This window comes from Lichenostomus cassidix, chromosome 4 (genome assembly GCF_008360975.1).
Source record: "Lichenostomus cassidix isolate B80296 chromosome 4, HeHo_3.0, whole genome shotgun sequence".
Classification (NCBI taxonomy): domain Eukaryota; kingdom Metazoa; phylum Chordata; class Aves; order Passeriformes; family Meliphagidae; genus Lichenostomus; species Lichenostomus cassidix.
In genome coordinates, this window is record NC_139484.1 from 60358597 (window position 1) to 60376916 (window position 18320).

The 18320-nt window shown below is 37.1% G+C and overlaps 1 protein-coding gene across 2 annotated transcripts in view; it reads left to right on the forward strand.

Moving 5' to 3' along the window:
• The window catches only part of CTNNA2 (catenin alpha 2), a 448404-nt gene that overhangs the window by 386001 nt on the left and 44083 nt on the right, over nt 1-18320 (forward strand). For both annotated transcript variants that reach the window (XM_085059503.1, XM_085059504.1), the window contains exons 10-12: nt 1808-1900; nt 2486-2642; nt 5602-5802. In XM_085059503.1, the coding sequence (XP_084915629.1) occupies nt 1808-1900; nt 2486-2642; nt 5602-5802 (451 nt within the window). The remainder of the gene's footprint in view (nt 1-1807; nt 1901-2485; nt 2643-5601; nt 5803-18320) is intronic.

Sequence of the window (18320 nt, forward strand, 5' to 3'; positions counted from 1 at the left end):
AAAAAAATAAAATGTTACATCTGAAGCCTTAGGACAAATTCTCATCATGTTAATCACAAAATTTAAAGGCAATCTGAAAAGCCACTCAGTTCCAATACAGGAAGGTGGTGCTTGCTAAACTTAATATCGTTTACTGGTTTTTAAACTCTGTAATTTCCACTTATGTTAATGCATTCTGAATATTATCCTGCTTAGCTTTTGTTTCTGGTGAAGATTAAAGTGGTTTGTTTGATGTGTGCTGAGAAGTGACTACAGAAAATGGTAAATTAATTGGAAGATGTCAGCTCAGGAGAAAGCTTTTGACATGAGGGCTGTAAGGCTGTTAACAAACAGACCAACTCATTTGTCTCATCGTGAAATGCAAATAAAAATCACAACATGATGATAAAATCTTGACTAGGAAATGCCTGCAGGACTCTTTGAAGCCCTGGGTTCTTTTCTTGCCTGGGCTTTGGCACTCTGATGTATGCAAACCACGCTGCACAGAACTGGGAAGGGAAAAAGGTTCCATGCAGAACAGATGGATCAGAGCTAACCAGGGATGTGCACTGCAGACAGGAACAGATTAATAGCACAGGGGGAGACTGGAGGGAAATTGGAAAGATGGGGGCACTTGAACCAATTCATGAATCATTTCGAACTGATAGCTGTGCCTGCAGGCACGGTGAATAATACCAAGGAAGCATATTTAAAATTTTATAAATTTGTTTTAATGTAGATTAGAATTAAAAGCCACTCTTTTGGATGGTTAAAAAAATACCCTGTATTCCCCCATCCCAAAATGAACTTTTGTCATTTGAGTATCACAGTGACACAAATTGCTGATTTGAAATTTGGGAAACTCGGGGCAGACTCATGGACTTGGCACAAAGCTTTTTGGAATGGGATTTTTGGGAGAGCTGTATGAGCTGGGAAGGAGAACATGCTCCTCCACTTGAATTCAAGCCACAGAGATGCAGCTCTGCTGTGTCTGGAGACATGCTCTGATTTCTAGATCTCATTCAGATGTTTATCTTACCCAAATAGCCTTCAGTCTTATGAGGTTCAGACCTCCCAAAGCTATGCCAGGGCAAGTAAATGTAGATTTAAAGAGCTTTGAATGAGATCTTCAGGCCTTTGTTGTAGGCCTATGAAAGGCTTTCAGCAGAGATATTTCAATCACTAAGTTACTTTACTGTTGCTAGTGGATATTTTGCTGTGGAGCAGACAAACACGTACAAATAAAGAGCTCCAACTGAAATGAAAATTATTTTAGCATGATTTTAACATAAAACTGTCAGAAACAATGAAAATAAATTGAGAGATAAGCAACTTCCCAGTATCAGTGAAGGTATCAGTTTTGTTCATGGGTTGAAAAGTATGATTGCATGTGTTAGGACATCAAAAATCCTTCATTTTGCCAAGCTCAGACTGTATGGATGAGCCTGATTACCTATATTAATAATGAATATGGTTCATAAGAGGAAGAAGAAACTGAGAAAAGGAAATATACAGATAAATGTCTGGATATTCTGCAGTCACTATGTGACTTCTCAGAAGATAATTTTCAAGCTATAGAGGAGGATGTGAAACACTTGACAGTGAGGGAAGATTCTGAGAAAAATCTGAAGAAGATTAGAAGTTCCGTTTGCTTGTAAGGAAATAATCTACATGGCTTTCTGTTCACCAGCACAGAAGATGTATTATTCCTCTTGTATAAAATGCTTTCATTCCAGGCAAAGCTCAATAAGAACTGACTAAGGGATAAAAATGTCTCACTTGCCTAAAACTTGATTCTCATCCTGATGATTCCATGATTTCATTGCAGGTTGCAAATCTGGCCTGTTCCATCTCCAACAATGAAGAAGGTGTGAAGTTAGTCCGTATGGCAGCCACACAGATCGACAGTCTGTGCCCACAGGTGAGTCAAGATTCCTGCTAAAAACTACTTGAGAACTCTTTTAGCACTTAAAAGAATTAGAAGAAGAATATGGCCTTGTCTTTGTCAGGAGATTGTTGCCCGATTTCCACCGTTTCCACCAGTGTTCCGGATTTCCAACTGGAAATATGCAAAATTGCACAGTGAAAAACACATCCATATCTTGAGACCCTTCATATCAGATTGCTTGTAATGCTGTATTTTTAGCACAGTGTTGCTGTTGAGCTGCTAGCAGAGTAAGAAGATCTAGGTTCAAAGTGTGGCATCAAGGAGAAACTTTTATTATTTAATTCTAACTTATATAGACTTTACAAAAGTCACCCAGATTGGTCAGTCAGAAACCTCCCCCTAGACCTGATTGGCCAGGCCTGAACTGTCCATATCTTGAGAAACTGTTTTTAATAACATCCAAACTTTATCTTTGTTTATAAAACACAAGAAAAAGAGAGAAAAGAATTCTCACGGAAAAGGTCTGTGCTTGCCACAACGCAGTCCATAATCTATTTATTCTTTCTCTTGCTAACAAAGTTTTACACTCCTCCTCTAACAATTGGGTTTGACTGACAGGTAATCAATGCTGCACTCACATTGGCTGCCAGACCCCAGAGCAAAGTAGCCCAGGACAACATGGATGTGTTCAAGGACCAGTGGGAGAAGCAGGTGCGAGTTCTCACTGAGGCTGTGGATGACATCACTTCGGTGGATGATTTCCTCTCTGTTTCAGGTACTGGGAAAAAGGGACTTTTCTAAAAAGATACACCAAAATTAAAGTATTGGGTCAGAGTGGGCAGAACTATAATTAGTAAAGCATCATTAATCCATTAGTCCATGTCTGTTGGAATACTGATCTTCTAAACTCAGTGGAAGCAGCCACACCATGTCAATTAATTCTTGGTAGCAATGGTCAGCTCTTCACCTCCCAGAAAACAGCTTCCCATTTGTGCTTCTATTTCTAGAGAAGCTTTGTTTCAACTCAAGCACAAAGTAGGATTTTGGCCACCTTTTCAAAATGTGTTCCAGACCTGTGACAGGCTGACAGAATTTGTAGGAATTGTTAGAATCCTTGTGCAGTTGTGAGCAAGGGGAGGGAAGATAAACTTTATAGAATCATAGAATCACAGGATGGTTTGGGTTGGGAGGGTGAAGAAGGGATGGAGAAGAGAAGGACATTGACCCTGGGTCACAATCTTTTCTCCATCCTCCTGGTAAAAGGGCTACAACTAGTGGCAGAGTGTGTTGTTATAATATGGTCATAGCCAATGAATGCTGTCATTGCAAAGTGGTGCATGGCTTAGGTCAGTTTGTGCTGCAGAAACTTCATTTTCCTATTTTGCTGAGAAAGGTGAATTTCATTGTTGTAAGGACATAGAGGGTGCCAAGAGGGCTTTGCTTACTCGAATGTCCCAGAAGGATCAAATTTCATGAGACAGTCTGGCCAAAAGGTTATGTTTCATTCTATATTATTTTCCTTGATGTTTCCTAAATTTTCTAATAGAATTTTATGAAAAAAAATATATATTGGAAGAAAAAATATTTATCATTTAAAAAAAACCTTTGCTTTTCTTTTAATGCCCTCTTTATTCTGTTTGGTTGTATCCTGCTACTCTTATTAACAGGGAAATAGTTTGGTTTAGTTAATTACACTCCACTGTTCAACAGCCCTGTGAGTGTTTACTACAAGTCATGTCAAGAAAAGGAAAATGAATTCTCTGAATAGAAGTGTACTTACATTGATTCTTGTGTGAGATTTGAAGCTGACAAACGCTTTTCAGAAGAACAAGTTCTACAGGGAAAGGGAAGACTGTAAAGTGCAGACCCAGTCCATGTGCCAGAGCTGCAAAACTGGCTCAAATGGCCATTTTCTTCTTTCTTTGAGGACTTTTCTTAGTCCAGGTGCTTGTATCCATAAACCAGAGATCATTCGAATGGATGGTGGAGTTTTTAATTTCTTTTTCTCAAATCATATTTCCTTCTGACATAGTCTTGACTTAGATCCAGACTTTCCAAGGCAGCTGAGAAGTATTATTTTTGTTGACTTTAGATTTCTTTGTTCTAATATTGTCCACAGACATCTCTATTAAATGTGAGAAAACAGGCCATGTATCCAGAAAGCCTGTTGCTCTTGCTGTAAGCTTGGAAGCCTCAGCTTACACAGGGTAGTTTTATTTTTGGATGTTTAACCAGCCAAGCATTCAAAATGCCACTATCTGGTTAAATGTGCCTCCTGAAATGACACCTCCTCCTCTTCATATTGACTGTCACATTTCATGGTATGTTTTAATAATATGGTGGCTACCAGAAGAAAGCTGACCATAATTTTAATAATTTCTATTCCAAATGCACTGTCTGTTCAAATCTGTATTTCTTCTTGTTGGGCAAAATTTGGTTATGCCATGGTAAAAGCAATCGGTGATGGTGAAATGGAAATAGTGAAGAAAAATTACAACAAAGCATTGCTTTTTCATTCTGAGTGTTCAGTGTTTTAAACAAAGTATTTTGCCTTGCAAGTTACTCAGATTCACAGCTCAGGGGACTTTCAGTTTCCATCCAGAGTTGTTGCAGTGTAAAATTTGATATCATGTAAAACATTTCTGAAACCCTCAAATGATGCAGCCTTGGAATTTTTAATGGTGAAGATCAGTGAGTCACTCTTTTTAGTGGCCAAGGATAATTAACAAAAAGCAGTCGTTGAACTGATTCATTCTGTTTTACTATTACTACAAAGAACAGCATTTCATTTTCAGTTGAGAGGTGTCTCTAGCAGAAAAACAAGTTGCTGTTTAGAGTCACTCAGTTTCTCAGACTGAGTTTGGTCAAATAAGAAATACAGTTGTGATTTTACTAAAACCGTTTTTGACTCTACTGACTGCAGGGAAATAATACCAGTCCTAGTCCAAATCTTCTTCATCCTTTGACATAATTTGTGTGTGAGAATACTACAGAAATGAAGATACTGCAGCATGTGAGAGTAGATGGCTTGGTTCAGAGCCACAAAAATAACAGTGCATCTCCCAAGAATCCAATAAAGATACTTGATATCAGTCATCTCCTCTGAGCAGATCACTGTTGTCAACTCTTGCTTCAGAATATGCACAGTCACATGTAATTGTTCTGTGTGTTTTTAGAAATTCCCAGTTTATTCTCTGGCATAGATGGAGTGATGGAGGTGAACTGTTCCTGCCCAGTTCTCTGCTACCTACAAGGACCATTTGCTGTTGTACTTTCAATGTGATTTCTTTTCTTTACTGACTTATTTAGGCAAAAATGAGCCAAACATATTAAACATTTATGGAAGAGTGTGAATTCATGCTCAGAAAATTGCCCTACTGTTTATTAGAGAATCTGCAAAATATTTGACTGCTTTCCTTTTTGCATTCATTTTATTTACAATTTCATTATGGTAAAATTCAGTGTGATGTTTCAAACTAATGTGACTGGTTTTCAAGGAATTACAGGTTGGTACTCACAGTAGAGGTGAGATGATGTAGCCCAGTCCCTACTAAAGATAAATATCACACAAATTTTTATTTTCATGTGACAATATCACAGAAGGGCTTTCGTTTTGCAGAGCTGGATAAAGATAAATAACAATTCTATACCATACTGCCATTTGCCCAAGTCAATAAGCTTTGCCATGAGGAAGAATGAAATGAAACAAGCTGCATTTTCTCCCTGAATTGCAGAAAACCACATCCTGGAAGATGTGAACAAGTGTGTGATTGCCCTGCAAGAGGGGGATGTGGACACCCTGGACAGAACGGCGGGTGCCATCCGGGGCCGCGCAGCCAGAGTCATCCACATCATCAACGCGGAGATGGAGAACTACGAGACTGGGGTTTACACTGAGAAGGTGCTGGAAGCCACCAAACTGCTCTCTGAAACTGGTGAGTTTGTTGAAATGCTGAAGGATTTATTGAAATGCTCGTTATTTCGTCAAGTAAAGCTTTCGGTTAATTCTCGGAGATCTGTAACTCAGAGAGACATCTGTGCTTGAAAGCAAGATATAAACAAATAAATTCATGGCCATGAGTGTTTTTTTTATTCTCTACTCAGTGCTGTTGCAGAAGTCATACTGACAACAGCCATATAAAAGAAGAGATGCAGTAATGCATCAAGACTAGGCCACTACATCAAAGTTTCTATGATTTTTATAAATAATACACAGCCCTTTCTTCTCAGTTGGTTGATTATGTATTATGTGTCTCCAGAAAATCATTGCAAACATTACTCTTTGGTCTATGCAGGTGAATGTAGTTGTTGATGACTGAAGTGTTGCTAAACAAAACAACTTTCCATTGAAAAATACATATAAGCAACTGAAAATGTACCACCTGATTTGAAAAAATATAAAAGTTTGCTAGATTGTATAAAATATGTTGATTATATAAAAGTAGAAAAGTCTACTGGATTGATAGATTGGGGAAAAATATTCCTTTTTTTTTTTTCAATCTGTTTTTGCCTTGCCAGAGCGGGGATTGGATCCATCTCAGTGTAGGTGATTACAGGTCTGTGCTGCTCATTTTAAAGCCCTTTATATCAGCACTCTGTGTTGCTGTGTGCATCTCAATAATTCAGTGCAGGCAGTGCTACCAAGTGCTCTCATCCTAAAGCAGTGGTTTTGGGTGAATGAAGCTCTAAATTTCATGGACTTCACAGACTGAGTCTCTACTTGCTGATCAGATGCTCAGGTAGGACAGAGATGCATGAATTGTCTGGAAATGTCTGAGCTGATCCTCCCCTGCCTGATTGCACGTCTCCATCTGGGCTTTAAAACCATGAAGATTATTTTAAACTTTCAGACTGAAAACCCAGGAATTGCTCTGTGAGATGGAAAAGCAAAAACCATTGTAGCCCTGCCGTCTTTGTGTTTGGTTTGAGAACAGAAGTCGAAAAAATGAGCTAAAAAACCTGATTTTGGGATGATTTTACTACTTGTGCAGCCTCAGCTTAATGTCAGCCTGTTTTTTACTACCCAACAAAAGATCAGTGGAATACGTATTGTAAATTTAGCTTCTTTTTAAAAGCTTATTTATTGGTATTATGAATTCACAGAAGGAAGATAATCTGTTTGTGTGGATATGGTAAAATATTTTGTTGCACTCCTGTGTTGAAGTCATCTTTTGGTCAAGGAGGGGCTATGAAGAATGCTTCCTACAGTTAAGATTTCTTTATTAAGCAAAACAAAATGTATATTCAGGGTTTTTACTGAGCTAAAATCTGTGACCCAACATTCTATAAATTTTTCATTAAAGATTTTTCAATGGGCAATGCCATTGTATACCTCCATAATATGCACAGTAAATACTTTTATTCCAAATTTAATTCACTTTTTAATATAATCTGAATTACAATTAACTGCTATAAACGCTGGATTGAGTGCATCTTGACAACTTCAATGAGTTAATGCTGGGATTCAATAGTTAAGAACAAGTCTCTGTTCCTCAAATTCAAAATTACTACTTTTTATTTTGTAAAGTGTAAGTAAACTTGTGGGTATTAAAAAAAAAATTAAAATTATGTTTACAATATTAAGAACTTTATATCATACACAAATTGTGTAGCAGTAGTTCAGGAGACAGAATGAGCCCAAATTCAATGAAGCTGATGAAGCTTAAACAATTTCTGCCAGTTGTGAATGTGGATCATTAATATTAGAGCACAGTTTCTATCTGCAGCTTTTCAGGCCATTTACAAAGGCATTGATTATGATTTCTCTGTGATTAAAAAAAGTAGAAATTACTGACTCATTTCATCACTTTAGGATAAAGTGGTTAAAATGGAATTTAGACCCCCTTGTGTCACCCTGGAATCACCATCCTTGGAAGTGTTCAAAAAGCTGTGGATGTGGCACTTGGGGACAGTTTAATGGTGAACCTGGTGGTGCTGGGGAATGGTTGGACTCAATGCTCTTAGGGGCTTTTTCCAGCCTCAGTTATTCCATGGTCTGGATACCTGTGGATCCATGCATGTATTCCTATATTCTTTCAATTCATCACCTTGAAGCTCCTGTGCAGATTTTATGAAACACTCAAGAATGATGCCAGTGATTTATTTGGATTCAGGTTCCACCCACAGATGTGCACATCAAAATCTCTACGAGAAACCCAGTCATGAACATCTCACTGTTTTCATCTTTATTCCTTTTTTATTTTTTTAATTGTCATTAATTTAATTTTAAAGTTATTTCGGAAACTGGGAAGATCTTAGTTAAATGATAATGGAAGGGAAATAAGCACATTACCTTTCTCTTAGAATTATTACTTACTTTTAACTGTCAGCTCAGGAAAGGAAAGCCTCTGTTAAGCCACTTTTTCCAGAGATTTCACTGTGTTCTGTGAGCATTGGGTTGGATCCACAGTGGAGAAATATGGATATAGTGTTTTGGAAAGACAAACACCTTGCTTATGTTTTTGTTTAGGGGGGAGAAAATTAATCTCTAATGAAAATTATATTAATAGGTTCTGAGAAATGGAAATTGCAAACATTGCTTTAAGAACCAGCCTCATCTCCAAGTTTTATTTGTTTTTTGTTTTCATTTACAGCCTTTGGGATATATGGGGTGGGTTTTTTAGTGCTTCAGTGCTTTACTGCCTGTGCTTGTCTAACCAACTGCCTTTAAAGCTGAGTACGTGGTAGAGGCTGAATTCTTATCTCTGACAGCAGTATTAGGGAGTGACAGACTGGTTAATGTCCTTTTCAAATTGGGTACTTTCATTTTCCTTTAAAAACAGAACAAGTTTCCATAACAAAAACTTAGCTCTCGCTTGCTGATTTTCTTATAAATCCAAGATGAAACCTATAAAACCACAGAGTCGATGAGGCTTGCTGAAAACAAACACCAAACTCATAGATTTTAGTGGATTTAGTTATTTGTGTGCAGGAGTGAACCTGAACGGTTCCAAGGTTCAATTTTTTTGGTTAATTTTTTGGTTATGAGTTGGTTTTTTGTTGTTTCTTTGTGGGTTTTTTTTTGTTCAGTTCAGGGTTTTTTCCTGGGGGCCTCTCTTAAATGTCATATTGGTATTCAGATTTGTAGAAAACACTGAAATTATCCTATTACAAGTTGTCCAAGGTGAGGGGGAAGGAGAGAAGGGTGGAAAGGAAAAGAGAAGAAAGAATAAGGTAAAAGTAAGGATAAAAGCAAAATGTAAGGGAATAAGAGAAAACAGAGCAGAATTTCTGTTTGAATATTGAGATCTCATTTTGCTCAGTACCTGAGTGACCAAAGCCAACTGAGAGTGTCCCATTGCCTTCAACAAGGAGGAGACTCAAATCTGCTCTGCAATCATTCAGAAGCTGTAAAAACTGAAGGGAAGAAGCCTACATTAATGAACAAGTAACAAGAATTGTCCCTTGAAGGAAATCAAGGAAGAGGCAATGAGGCCAGATAGTATTTTTCAAGATTTTTGAGGTTCAGAAAGGAGCAAAAGCTGTGATATTCTTGAAAGGTCAAGAGGGTTGAATTCAAGCTGGGAAAACTGGAGTAGACCTTGCAGGGTTGTGATGAAAGGAAGCGAATGGGAAATGGAAGCAAAAAGAGCAGCACAAGTAGGAGTAGAACTGCTTGGAAGGGCTGTGAAAACTTCCCAACAATTTTTTTTCTTTTTTGCTTTGGTTTGCACTGGGATGTCTGGAAACCATCCTGGAACAGCAAGTACCACACTACTTGGGTTACTCCTGTGAAGGACATTGGAAATTTGAAATCGTCTGATTCGCACCAGAAATTTGAGTTTCAGCTTTTAGCATGTTTTAAAAATATCCCACTAACTTTGTAACTCGCTGGTTTTAAGTAGGTCACTCCGACTTCTGTTTTGACACAATTTTTTTTTTATTTTGTCTTTATCAGAATGGACTAAAGTTGAAAATCAACACTACTGGCAATTCAGCAATAAGCCTGTGAGAGTTTTATCAGTGTGAGTAGGGCAAACTTTAAAGATATTTATCACTAGGAAAAGGCAGCTCGATGATGTTATCAAAGCTAATACTAAAATGTGGGAAAGATGGATTTTTCAGCAGTGATATGAAGGGAAACAAAATGTAGAAGCAAGAAGATGAATTTAAGCATAGCTGTAATCAAAAAAATCCCCATATTGAATCTGAGAGAGAGCTAAAAGATGCGAAATGGAGCCTATTTAAAAAATAAATGATGTTAAATTCATGTTTTATGGGAGTTCAGGTAGTTATAGTAAAACTTACAGGTATCATCATCCTGAGAACATGAGATCATTTATCCAGGAGTTTTGGTCAAATTATGACTTTTATTCTGCAAAGTGCTGTAGCATTTTCTTTAAAGTTTTGCTAAACTGGAATCCAAAGGTCAAGGTGTCACCACCGAAAAAAAATTTAATGCATTATTAAAGAAAAGTACCATTATTTTACAAAAGGACCAGAGAACACCCAAGATTGTTGTACATTTTGCTTGGTTTGATCCAAAGGATTTTTAATCAGAGAGACTATGATCAGTCTACAGAGGAATACGCTAAGAAATCATACAAAATGCATTATAAAACAATTAAATGAAATATACGAGATGAATAAATGATCACTGTGGCTCAAAGCTGCAATTCTATTTCTTTTCTCTGCACATTTAGATTTTAGAAATAGAATTCAGTACTGAAAGAGAATATAACATAATTGACTTAGCTTTTCAAAGGTTTTTCCTAACATCCTGCACACAGCTGTTTGGGAAATGGGTGACCATGGGGTGAATGTTAAGGGCTTTGATGGATGAAGAGCTGGTGACAAGGCATAAGCAAAGCACAAGTGATCATCTCCCAGCAGGCAGAAAGGGAAATCTTGTCATGCTTCAGGGTCAGCACTGTAGTTGGTTTACAGTGTATTCACAGGTGAATAGGCAGCTGCAAAATTTGCCAAAAGGAATATTCTGTTTTGGCTGGTTGGGAGAGAAAGACAAGACTAAAAGTGATTTTAATTTCTCTAAGTAAATGGAACAATTAAATCTATATTATCTACATTGACGGGAAGGTTCTGAGCTAATTCATCCTCTCAGAAAAAACTGTGGCATTGTAATGGACAGCTGAGAAATGCTACTTTTCCCATGCACAACAGCACTCACATCAGTGCTGAGGGTGTTAGGCTGTGTTTATTGGAAGATATTAACTGAATATTCCAAGTAGACTTCTCCACTTTGTTCTTCACAACCTAAAGATCTTCCAGAAATGGAAGACGGTCAAGATAAGGATTACGTAATCAAAGAAAATTCAAGATTTAGATGCAAATTAAGTCAGTGAGAGTTTAGAAAATACTATGATTATCTATTTTGGATGTGCCAGACACCTTATATAATGAATAGTTTGTTAATATAATAGAAATGCCCATTTTCACAAATGGTTATTATTTAGTAGCTGCTCCAATCTGTTCCCAAAAACACTTCGTGTTCCTAAAAGCCATTTTTTAAAATAAAGAGGGTGGTGGTGGAGATAGAAAGAAATTTGCCAAGTCTAGAAAATACAGGCAGAGAAATGGAGTGAATATCCCTCCACCAGCTCCAACAGAATGTTTTGTGAATACAAGTGTGAATTGTACAATAATGTTTTTAAATAAAAGCACTGGCTTTCCTTGCCTACACACACCTACATATAGAGATACACAAACTCAAAACTGAGCCAGGAAGGGTGGTTTGCTTTTTACATAACCCACTTGGTGTCCAACAGCATGAGACTGCTTTCTTGAGGGGATTTGCTGAAGAGTTTGCTTTTATTTGAAATACTAACCTGAAGGGAGATCTGTTTTGCAGGAAAAATATTTTTGGGTGCTCACTGTGTGTAGCCTTGCACAGGTTGACAGGAAAGTGAGACATGTGAAACTGGTGTGACCCAAGTGTCCTTGCAGCTGACATTTGTTGTCCTTCCCTGTCCACTTTGTCATGTACCTGTCCTTAATCAATGGCCTCCTGTGCTGGTCAGGAGGCAAACAACACTTTCCTGGCTTCTCTCTGACATTTATCTTTCTGTGAATGGCAGTTCAGTCAGGAGAAAGTTTGAAGGTGTGTTTTTCCCTCTTGTTTGTCTGTCCCCATCTCCCAACACTTGTGTATTAGTTTGAAAACAAACCAGTGGGAGAGCACAAATCAGGATTATAATTTAATAGGAAAACTAAAAATAAATGTAATAATGCAAGAAAACCACTGACAGAGTCAGATACAACCTGACACCCTGTTGGTCAAGGTAGTGGGAGCAGTCCAAGTGAAGTAGTTCAGTTGAAGCAGTGATCCTGTGGAAGGTCTGCTCTCCTCCTGAAGGTCCAGTGGCAGCTCTTGTCCTCTGGGAACCCAGCAGACAGGGCTGCCTTGGGCAGTTCCAAGCCAGGTTATATCCAGGTGGGAATGCTTGGCTCCTCCCTCCTGGGTGGAGCATCTCCCAATAGGATGAGATAATTCCATGAGTCATGCAGTTGGTTCTTGATGCTCATTGTCTGTTATCAGGGGTGAGTCACAGCAGGAGATAACAGCTAATGCCCCACAGCTGGTGGTAATAGAATAATAAACACATCTGTATTGTAACCTAGGACAACTTGGTGACAAAGCTCCCATTAATTTCTGTAATGTCCATCTCATCTGCACTGCACATGAGCAAATCCATTTGTCCCATTCCCATGTCAATCTGCCTGGTTGCATAAACCCACAGATGAAGGTGGAGCCTTCTGTGAAGTGCCAGAAGACTTAACACAAATGGGCCAAAGGGTCAGGACTTGGCCATAAATTCAAAGAGGCCTGGGAACATTGTTTTTATGGCCCATGGCTAAATCAGTGTTTGGCAGTGAGAGCTGATTCTTCCTGAAAGTCTTGTGTTCACTGCAAACTGCATATTCATTATTTTACACCTGACTTTTAACCATTTCATTGGGGGAAAAGTGAATCAGTAAATAGCATGAAGGGAAAAGATGCTCTTGTGCATTGGACAGTGATGTTTCATCCTTTTCTGTGCTATAGCATTCTGCCCTCATTTTGTTTTTCCTGTTTCCTGAGTGTGAGACACACAGGGTTTGATACCCAAAACAGAGATGGGGAAAGGGCAGGAGCAGCAGGAGAGGCTGAGGGAGCTGGGAAAGGAGATCAGCCTGGAGAAAAGGAGCTCGGGGGCACCTTGTGGCTCTGCACAACTCCTGACAGGAGGGGACAGCTGGGGGGTCAGGCTGTGCTCCAGGGAACAGGGACAGGAGGAGAGGGAACAGCCTCAGGCTGGGCCAGGGGAGGTTTAGATTGGACACCAGGGAAAGTTTTCTTCACCCAAAGGTTTGTCCAGCCTTGGCACAGCTGCCCAGGGCAGTATTGGAGTCCCCATCCCTGGAGGGATTTAAAAGCCACGTGGATGTGGCACCTGGGGACATGGTCAGTGGTGGCCTTGGCAGTGCTGGGGAAATGGCTGAGATTGATGATATGAGGGATCTTTTCCAACCTCAATAATTCTATGGTTCTATCATACATTATGTAATATTCCCATAGACTTTTATAAAGCTTTTTTTTTTTTAATTAACAATATAATAGTCATTGCTGAAATGTAAATTGTATTATATGAGACCAGGACTTAAAAACATTTTGTGAAATATTTAGAATCTTCTGATAAGGAATGTACAGTTCTTATCAAAACAGATTTTGACAAATACTGCAAGCTAAATAAGATACCATGTTTCATTCCTTATTCATCCTTCAAATGAAACCAAGAAGCTGTGCTGTCTTTGACAGAGGATGTCAGATATACCTTAGGAATTATCTTTTAAATACCTATTTTAAATACTTAAACTTCCCAGTAGATTGCATTCTTTCTTCAGTTACGTAAATTAATGAATTATTTTTTAAAAATTAATTTTAAAAAAACCACATCAGAAGAAAATTCATCCAGAGCCCGGAAATTTTTAAACTATAACTTTTTGAATTTTTTATACTAAAACTTCTTAAATCTGGATAATTGCTGAGCTTTTTTTCTAACAGAGCATCTTTTTCTCTCTTTCTTTTTTTTTTTTTTTGGGTAATTTAATGGGTTATTAATGGGTTTTTTTATTTTCAGTCTCCCTGATAATCTTTAGTTTGCAATCATTGCCAGTCATTCTAGATGATTTTCTTGACTTAAGTGACACAAACAACTCTGATGTTTCAGAGAAGCACAGACATTTTCAGGGATCCTGGAACTCTTCGCAGTGTAGAGTCTAAACCTTTGGACTGCCATGTCATTCTTGAATAATCTTACCCACAAAACCAGACCAAATTTCCTGACTGCTATTGATGTTACTAAGAATTAGAAACCCATGCACCTGGAGGGTCCTTGACCTTTATTGCTTTTTTTTGTGTCTTAATTATCCCTTTCTACATTTCTGAACATTCACAACTACTTAAGATTCTGAGGAATTAAAGTTCCTAAATAATAAGGCCATAAAAGTCCAATAAATCAGCAAGGCATTCATTTAATCTTGCATATTAATGAAACTTTTTGTTCTAATGCTATGAACAAGAACGCCCAGACATTTTAAAATTTTTATCTCAATAATTTTATTATGTAACCTAACATTTCCCTGTCTGTCAGGGATGTTATTGTTCCCATATCACTAAACAAAATCTTCAATGATGTTTTCAAGTACAAAAATTGCAGTACAAACTGATTGCCATAGGAGAAAAAGTCAATAGGGAATATATTTTTAGAAAACTGGTAATTACGTGATAGTTTTAATATGTAGGAGATAGGGGTGGGTGGGAGAAAAACCAGAAGGGCTTTAGAGAAAATATTTTCTTTGTGGAACAGGGTGGCTCACAAAAAAATACCAGTTTGATCAAGGCCTGAATTCACACATGGTGATGTGCTGGTTTTCTATTATGCTGATAGCAAAAAAAAAAGTATAATTTAAAAGAATTAATCAGTTGATAAAATGGAAGTAATTTGAACTTTGCTGATTCCCAGTTTTTCTCCAGCAGCCATTCAACCTAAATTTTGTTGGCTGTGGTCTTGCTTTCAGTGCCATTGGAAACTCACCCACTTTAAAATCTTTATTTCATTGGAATGACCAAGTCAGTGAATTAGAAATGTTGCTATTAGCTTGGGACCTGATTCTGTCAACATTTATGCAGGTGCCTAATTAATTCATGTAGTTAAGCTCAGAGATGTTAATGGAGCCCATTTTTCAGCCTAAGCCTATAAGTGTTTTCAAGGCCTCAGCTCAGACTAAGAAACCAATGTTTAATTTTTCCCCAGAAGTATTGATTTGCTTCTGAATCTAAAATTTATAGTCAATCTCTCTGTGCATAATATATGAATCATTCTCTGTCTGATGCATTTGCAAGTTTTAATTCCAGATATGAATTCACACCTTTGCCTGAATTTCTCTTGTTCTTTCACCTTTGCCATAGGAATATCCTTCTTTGTGTGGTTACTGATAGAGGAGAAAGACTGGAGGTTTTTTGGCATGGAGTTCAATAACCTTAACTGGAGAATAATACAATTCTCAATTTTCAGTTTTCAAAAACTTCGCTGCAATAAATGACAGCATGTGCTTAGAGAAGCAATAAGTAATAGCACCTTATTAAAGCTTTTTTTTTTTCTTGCTTGTCTAATCAAAAGTGAGCACTGATGTAAAAATACGATTGGCAAGCAAGCAATTCATAAAGTAGTTTAATATCTATTTCCATTTTGAAACAGCAGATAATGTTCATGCGTAGTAATGTAAATTAGGGACTGAATTATAGCCAGGTCTGCAAAATCAGAATTGATGGGAGAAGCTTCCACACCCAGTGGAGGTAATAAATGTGGACAGGAATGAACACCTCATGTTCAGGAATATGAATAAATAAAATGTAACTTCCCACCTTGCAACCATTTAATTTAAATTTCCCTTGTTTTATTCTAAGAATGGCACATGTGGCCACAAAGATCTCCCAAAGTCCAGCTGGGTCATCTCTGCCTCCCACTGCCACTGACACTGCCCTGCCAAGGGAAATATTGGAAAATCCTGGTGCAACTTACTGCCACCAATCTGTTGCCTGTCCAGCATCTGCTGATGATTTACAGATAATTAAACATTAATTGCTTGATGTCATGTTTAATTTTATTTCTGGATACTGAAATTATGTTGAATATGTTATAAATCCTAATTCCTTTCCTTTCTACCTTCATATGAACCTTTATATAAGGATTACATACATTCATCTAGAACAGACACATGCCTTTATTTTTTGATAAATCCCTGGAATTTTCACTGCTGTTGTTTTTCTTGAGTTCTCAAAGAATTTTCAGGAATTGCTTTGATTATTTTCTTAAGAGCTACAGGGTAAATTTTACTGTGCTCTGTTAACTTGAGGACAAATGTAAAAAAAAATTTCCTTATGTTTATGTAAATGTTCTTCAAACTGCCCATTCCTGATTCAAGCCTGTTGCACCTACTAATAATGATATCAAATACCTGACAACCTCTGCTAGTTAGGAAATTTTAGACAGAAATTAAAGGTTAAATTTAATTTAACCCTAAATATTAGGATTCCTTACATCCTCTTTTTTTTTTAATGTTGTCATTTTTGCATCTCTAGTTTTACTTGTTTTACCCCAATAACCCAAAGCAATTTCTCTTTAGCTTTACTTGTTTTCATTATATTTTTAATGCTTTTTGATATTCAGTCTAGAGACTTCCTTATGCAATCATATTAGTCTACTACTACACTTTCAAGTGTTCTATTAATTAAGGTAATTTGATATATGCATTTATTAATGCTCTCTCCAAAACTTCCAGCTCTCTCAAACTGCTTTTCTAATTAAAATGTTTCCCCTCTGCCTGGCAATGTTTTGTTTATGTTTACTTTTTTAAAGTCTATTGTTGCTGCCAATTTTTCCTGTTTCTCCAGTTTGTCCTAGGAATTTACTGAACATTATCTGCATGGAAAACACAACTCTGTTCTTGCATCTGTGAACATGGGCATACATTTATTTATTTATTGTTATTTATAAACAAGATTTGAATCACTATATCCCTTGAAATGTTTCCCCATTTGCATCCAGTGTAATATTTAATAATATTTAAATGCTAGAAACAGAAAGTTTGAGCTTGTGGTTGCTGCTACTTATTCTTCAAAATGTAAACTATTCTTGAATCATGTTTTTTTTGTGGTTTTACTTTAAATCAGATAGTAAGTAAGAGGCATAAAATGTAGTTTTCATTATGATTAAAATTAATTTAAGAGCATTCAGTCAGGAAGAAAATGTGGTTTGCTACCACAGTGGAAGTTTCCTTCCTAGGAAAGATTGTCACTGCCCTGGATGAAAATAGCACTGGAAATTCCCCTTTGCACTCAATCACATGGATTCAACAAGTGTATTAAAAATAGGGTTTGGGGAAAAGATGGGCAAGAAAGGTAATATTTTATGAAAAAACCAAAAAGGCAACCAACTGATGTAGGAATCATCTTTGCCTGTTCTTTCAATTATATTGCCAAAATTGTGAAGTTAGTGATACATGATCTGGATACCTATATGCTAGAATAAAAATGATGTGAATATGATGAAAAAATGGCTATCTATAAATCTTAGCTTTGCCCAAGTTCCTTAAATTCTTAAGAATTAATCCCACTGGATTTTTTATCCAGTTTTCTAATGCAACATGGATTATATTTTTCCTCTATGAGCTCAGTCCCGCAATATTAATGTTAAAATTTTGAAGAGAAGTAAACTAATACAGTAATTTTGGTGTATTATAATCAGTGGGACATGATATTCATGTCTGTAGGATTCGGGTTTAAGTTGTTAGAGGGCTGACTTGAGAAAGATTTCTTTTCCTGCCAACATGATGTGCAGAAAGTGATTATACCTTCAAAGGAATCTTCTATGAAATTGGAAGAAAAGCCTCTTGCTACTTCAAGAAATGCCCTGAAACCATTAACAAAAGTAAATCAGTTGTATATTAAATAAGTTCATACAACATTTTATAATACTGCTACCTATATCTATGGCTATTTTTTGTGTTATACACATTGTGATAGTGAAGAAAGAGAAGTTTCATTTCGGTGTCTTCACAAAAGTAATGTCCTTAATTTTGCATTTTGTCCCTTATAAAATTATTATTATTTAGTGTAAGCTAGACTGTAAATTGTGTAAATCTGTGGGCACAGTGGCTACAGTTTGCTTTGATCACTTGATATAAATATTGCTTGTTTCAGGTTGTAAAGCTTTTAAATGAACTCTACTGATTGCTCAGGTATCTTTAAGCCTTTCAAAAGTCAGTAAATCACAGTTTTTAAAGAAAGTTTTCTATTCTTTGCTGTGCAATTGGAGGAGAGAATATAGAGTTATTTTCATGCTGTCAGGTAAAGTCCAGAGCCCTCCAAGTGCAGGATGGCTACAAACCCATCCAGGATCCTCCCTGTGCCTGGGAATTGCAGGGACAGCATGTGCTGTGTGCCCTGGAAATC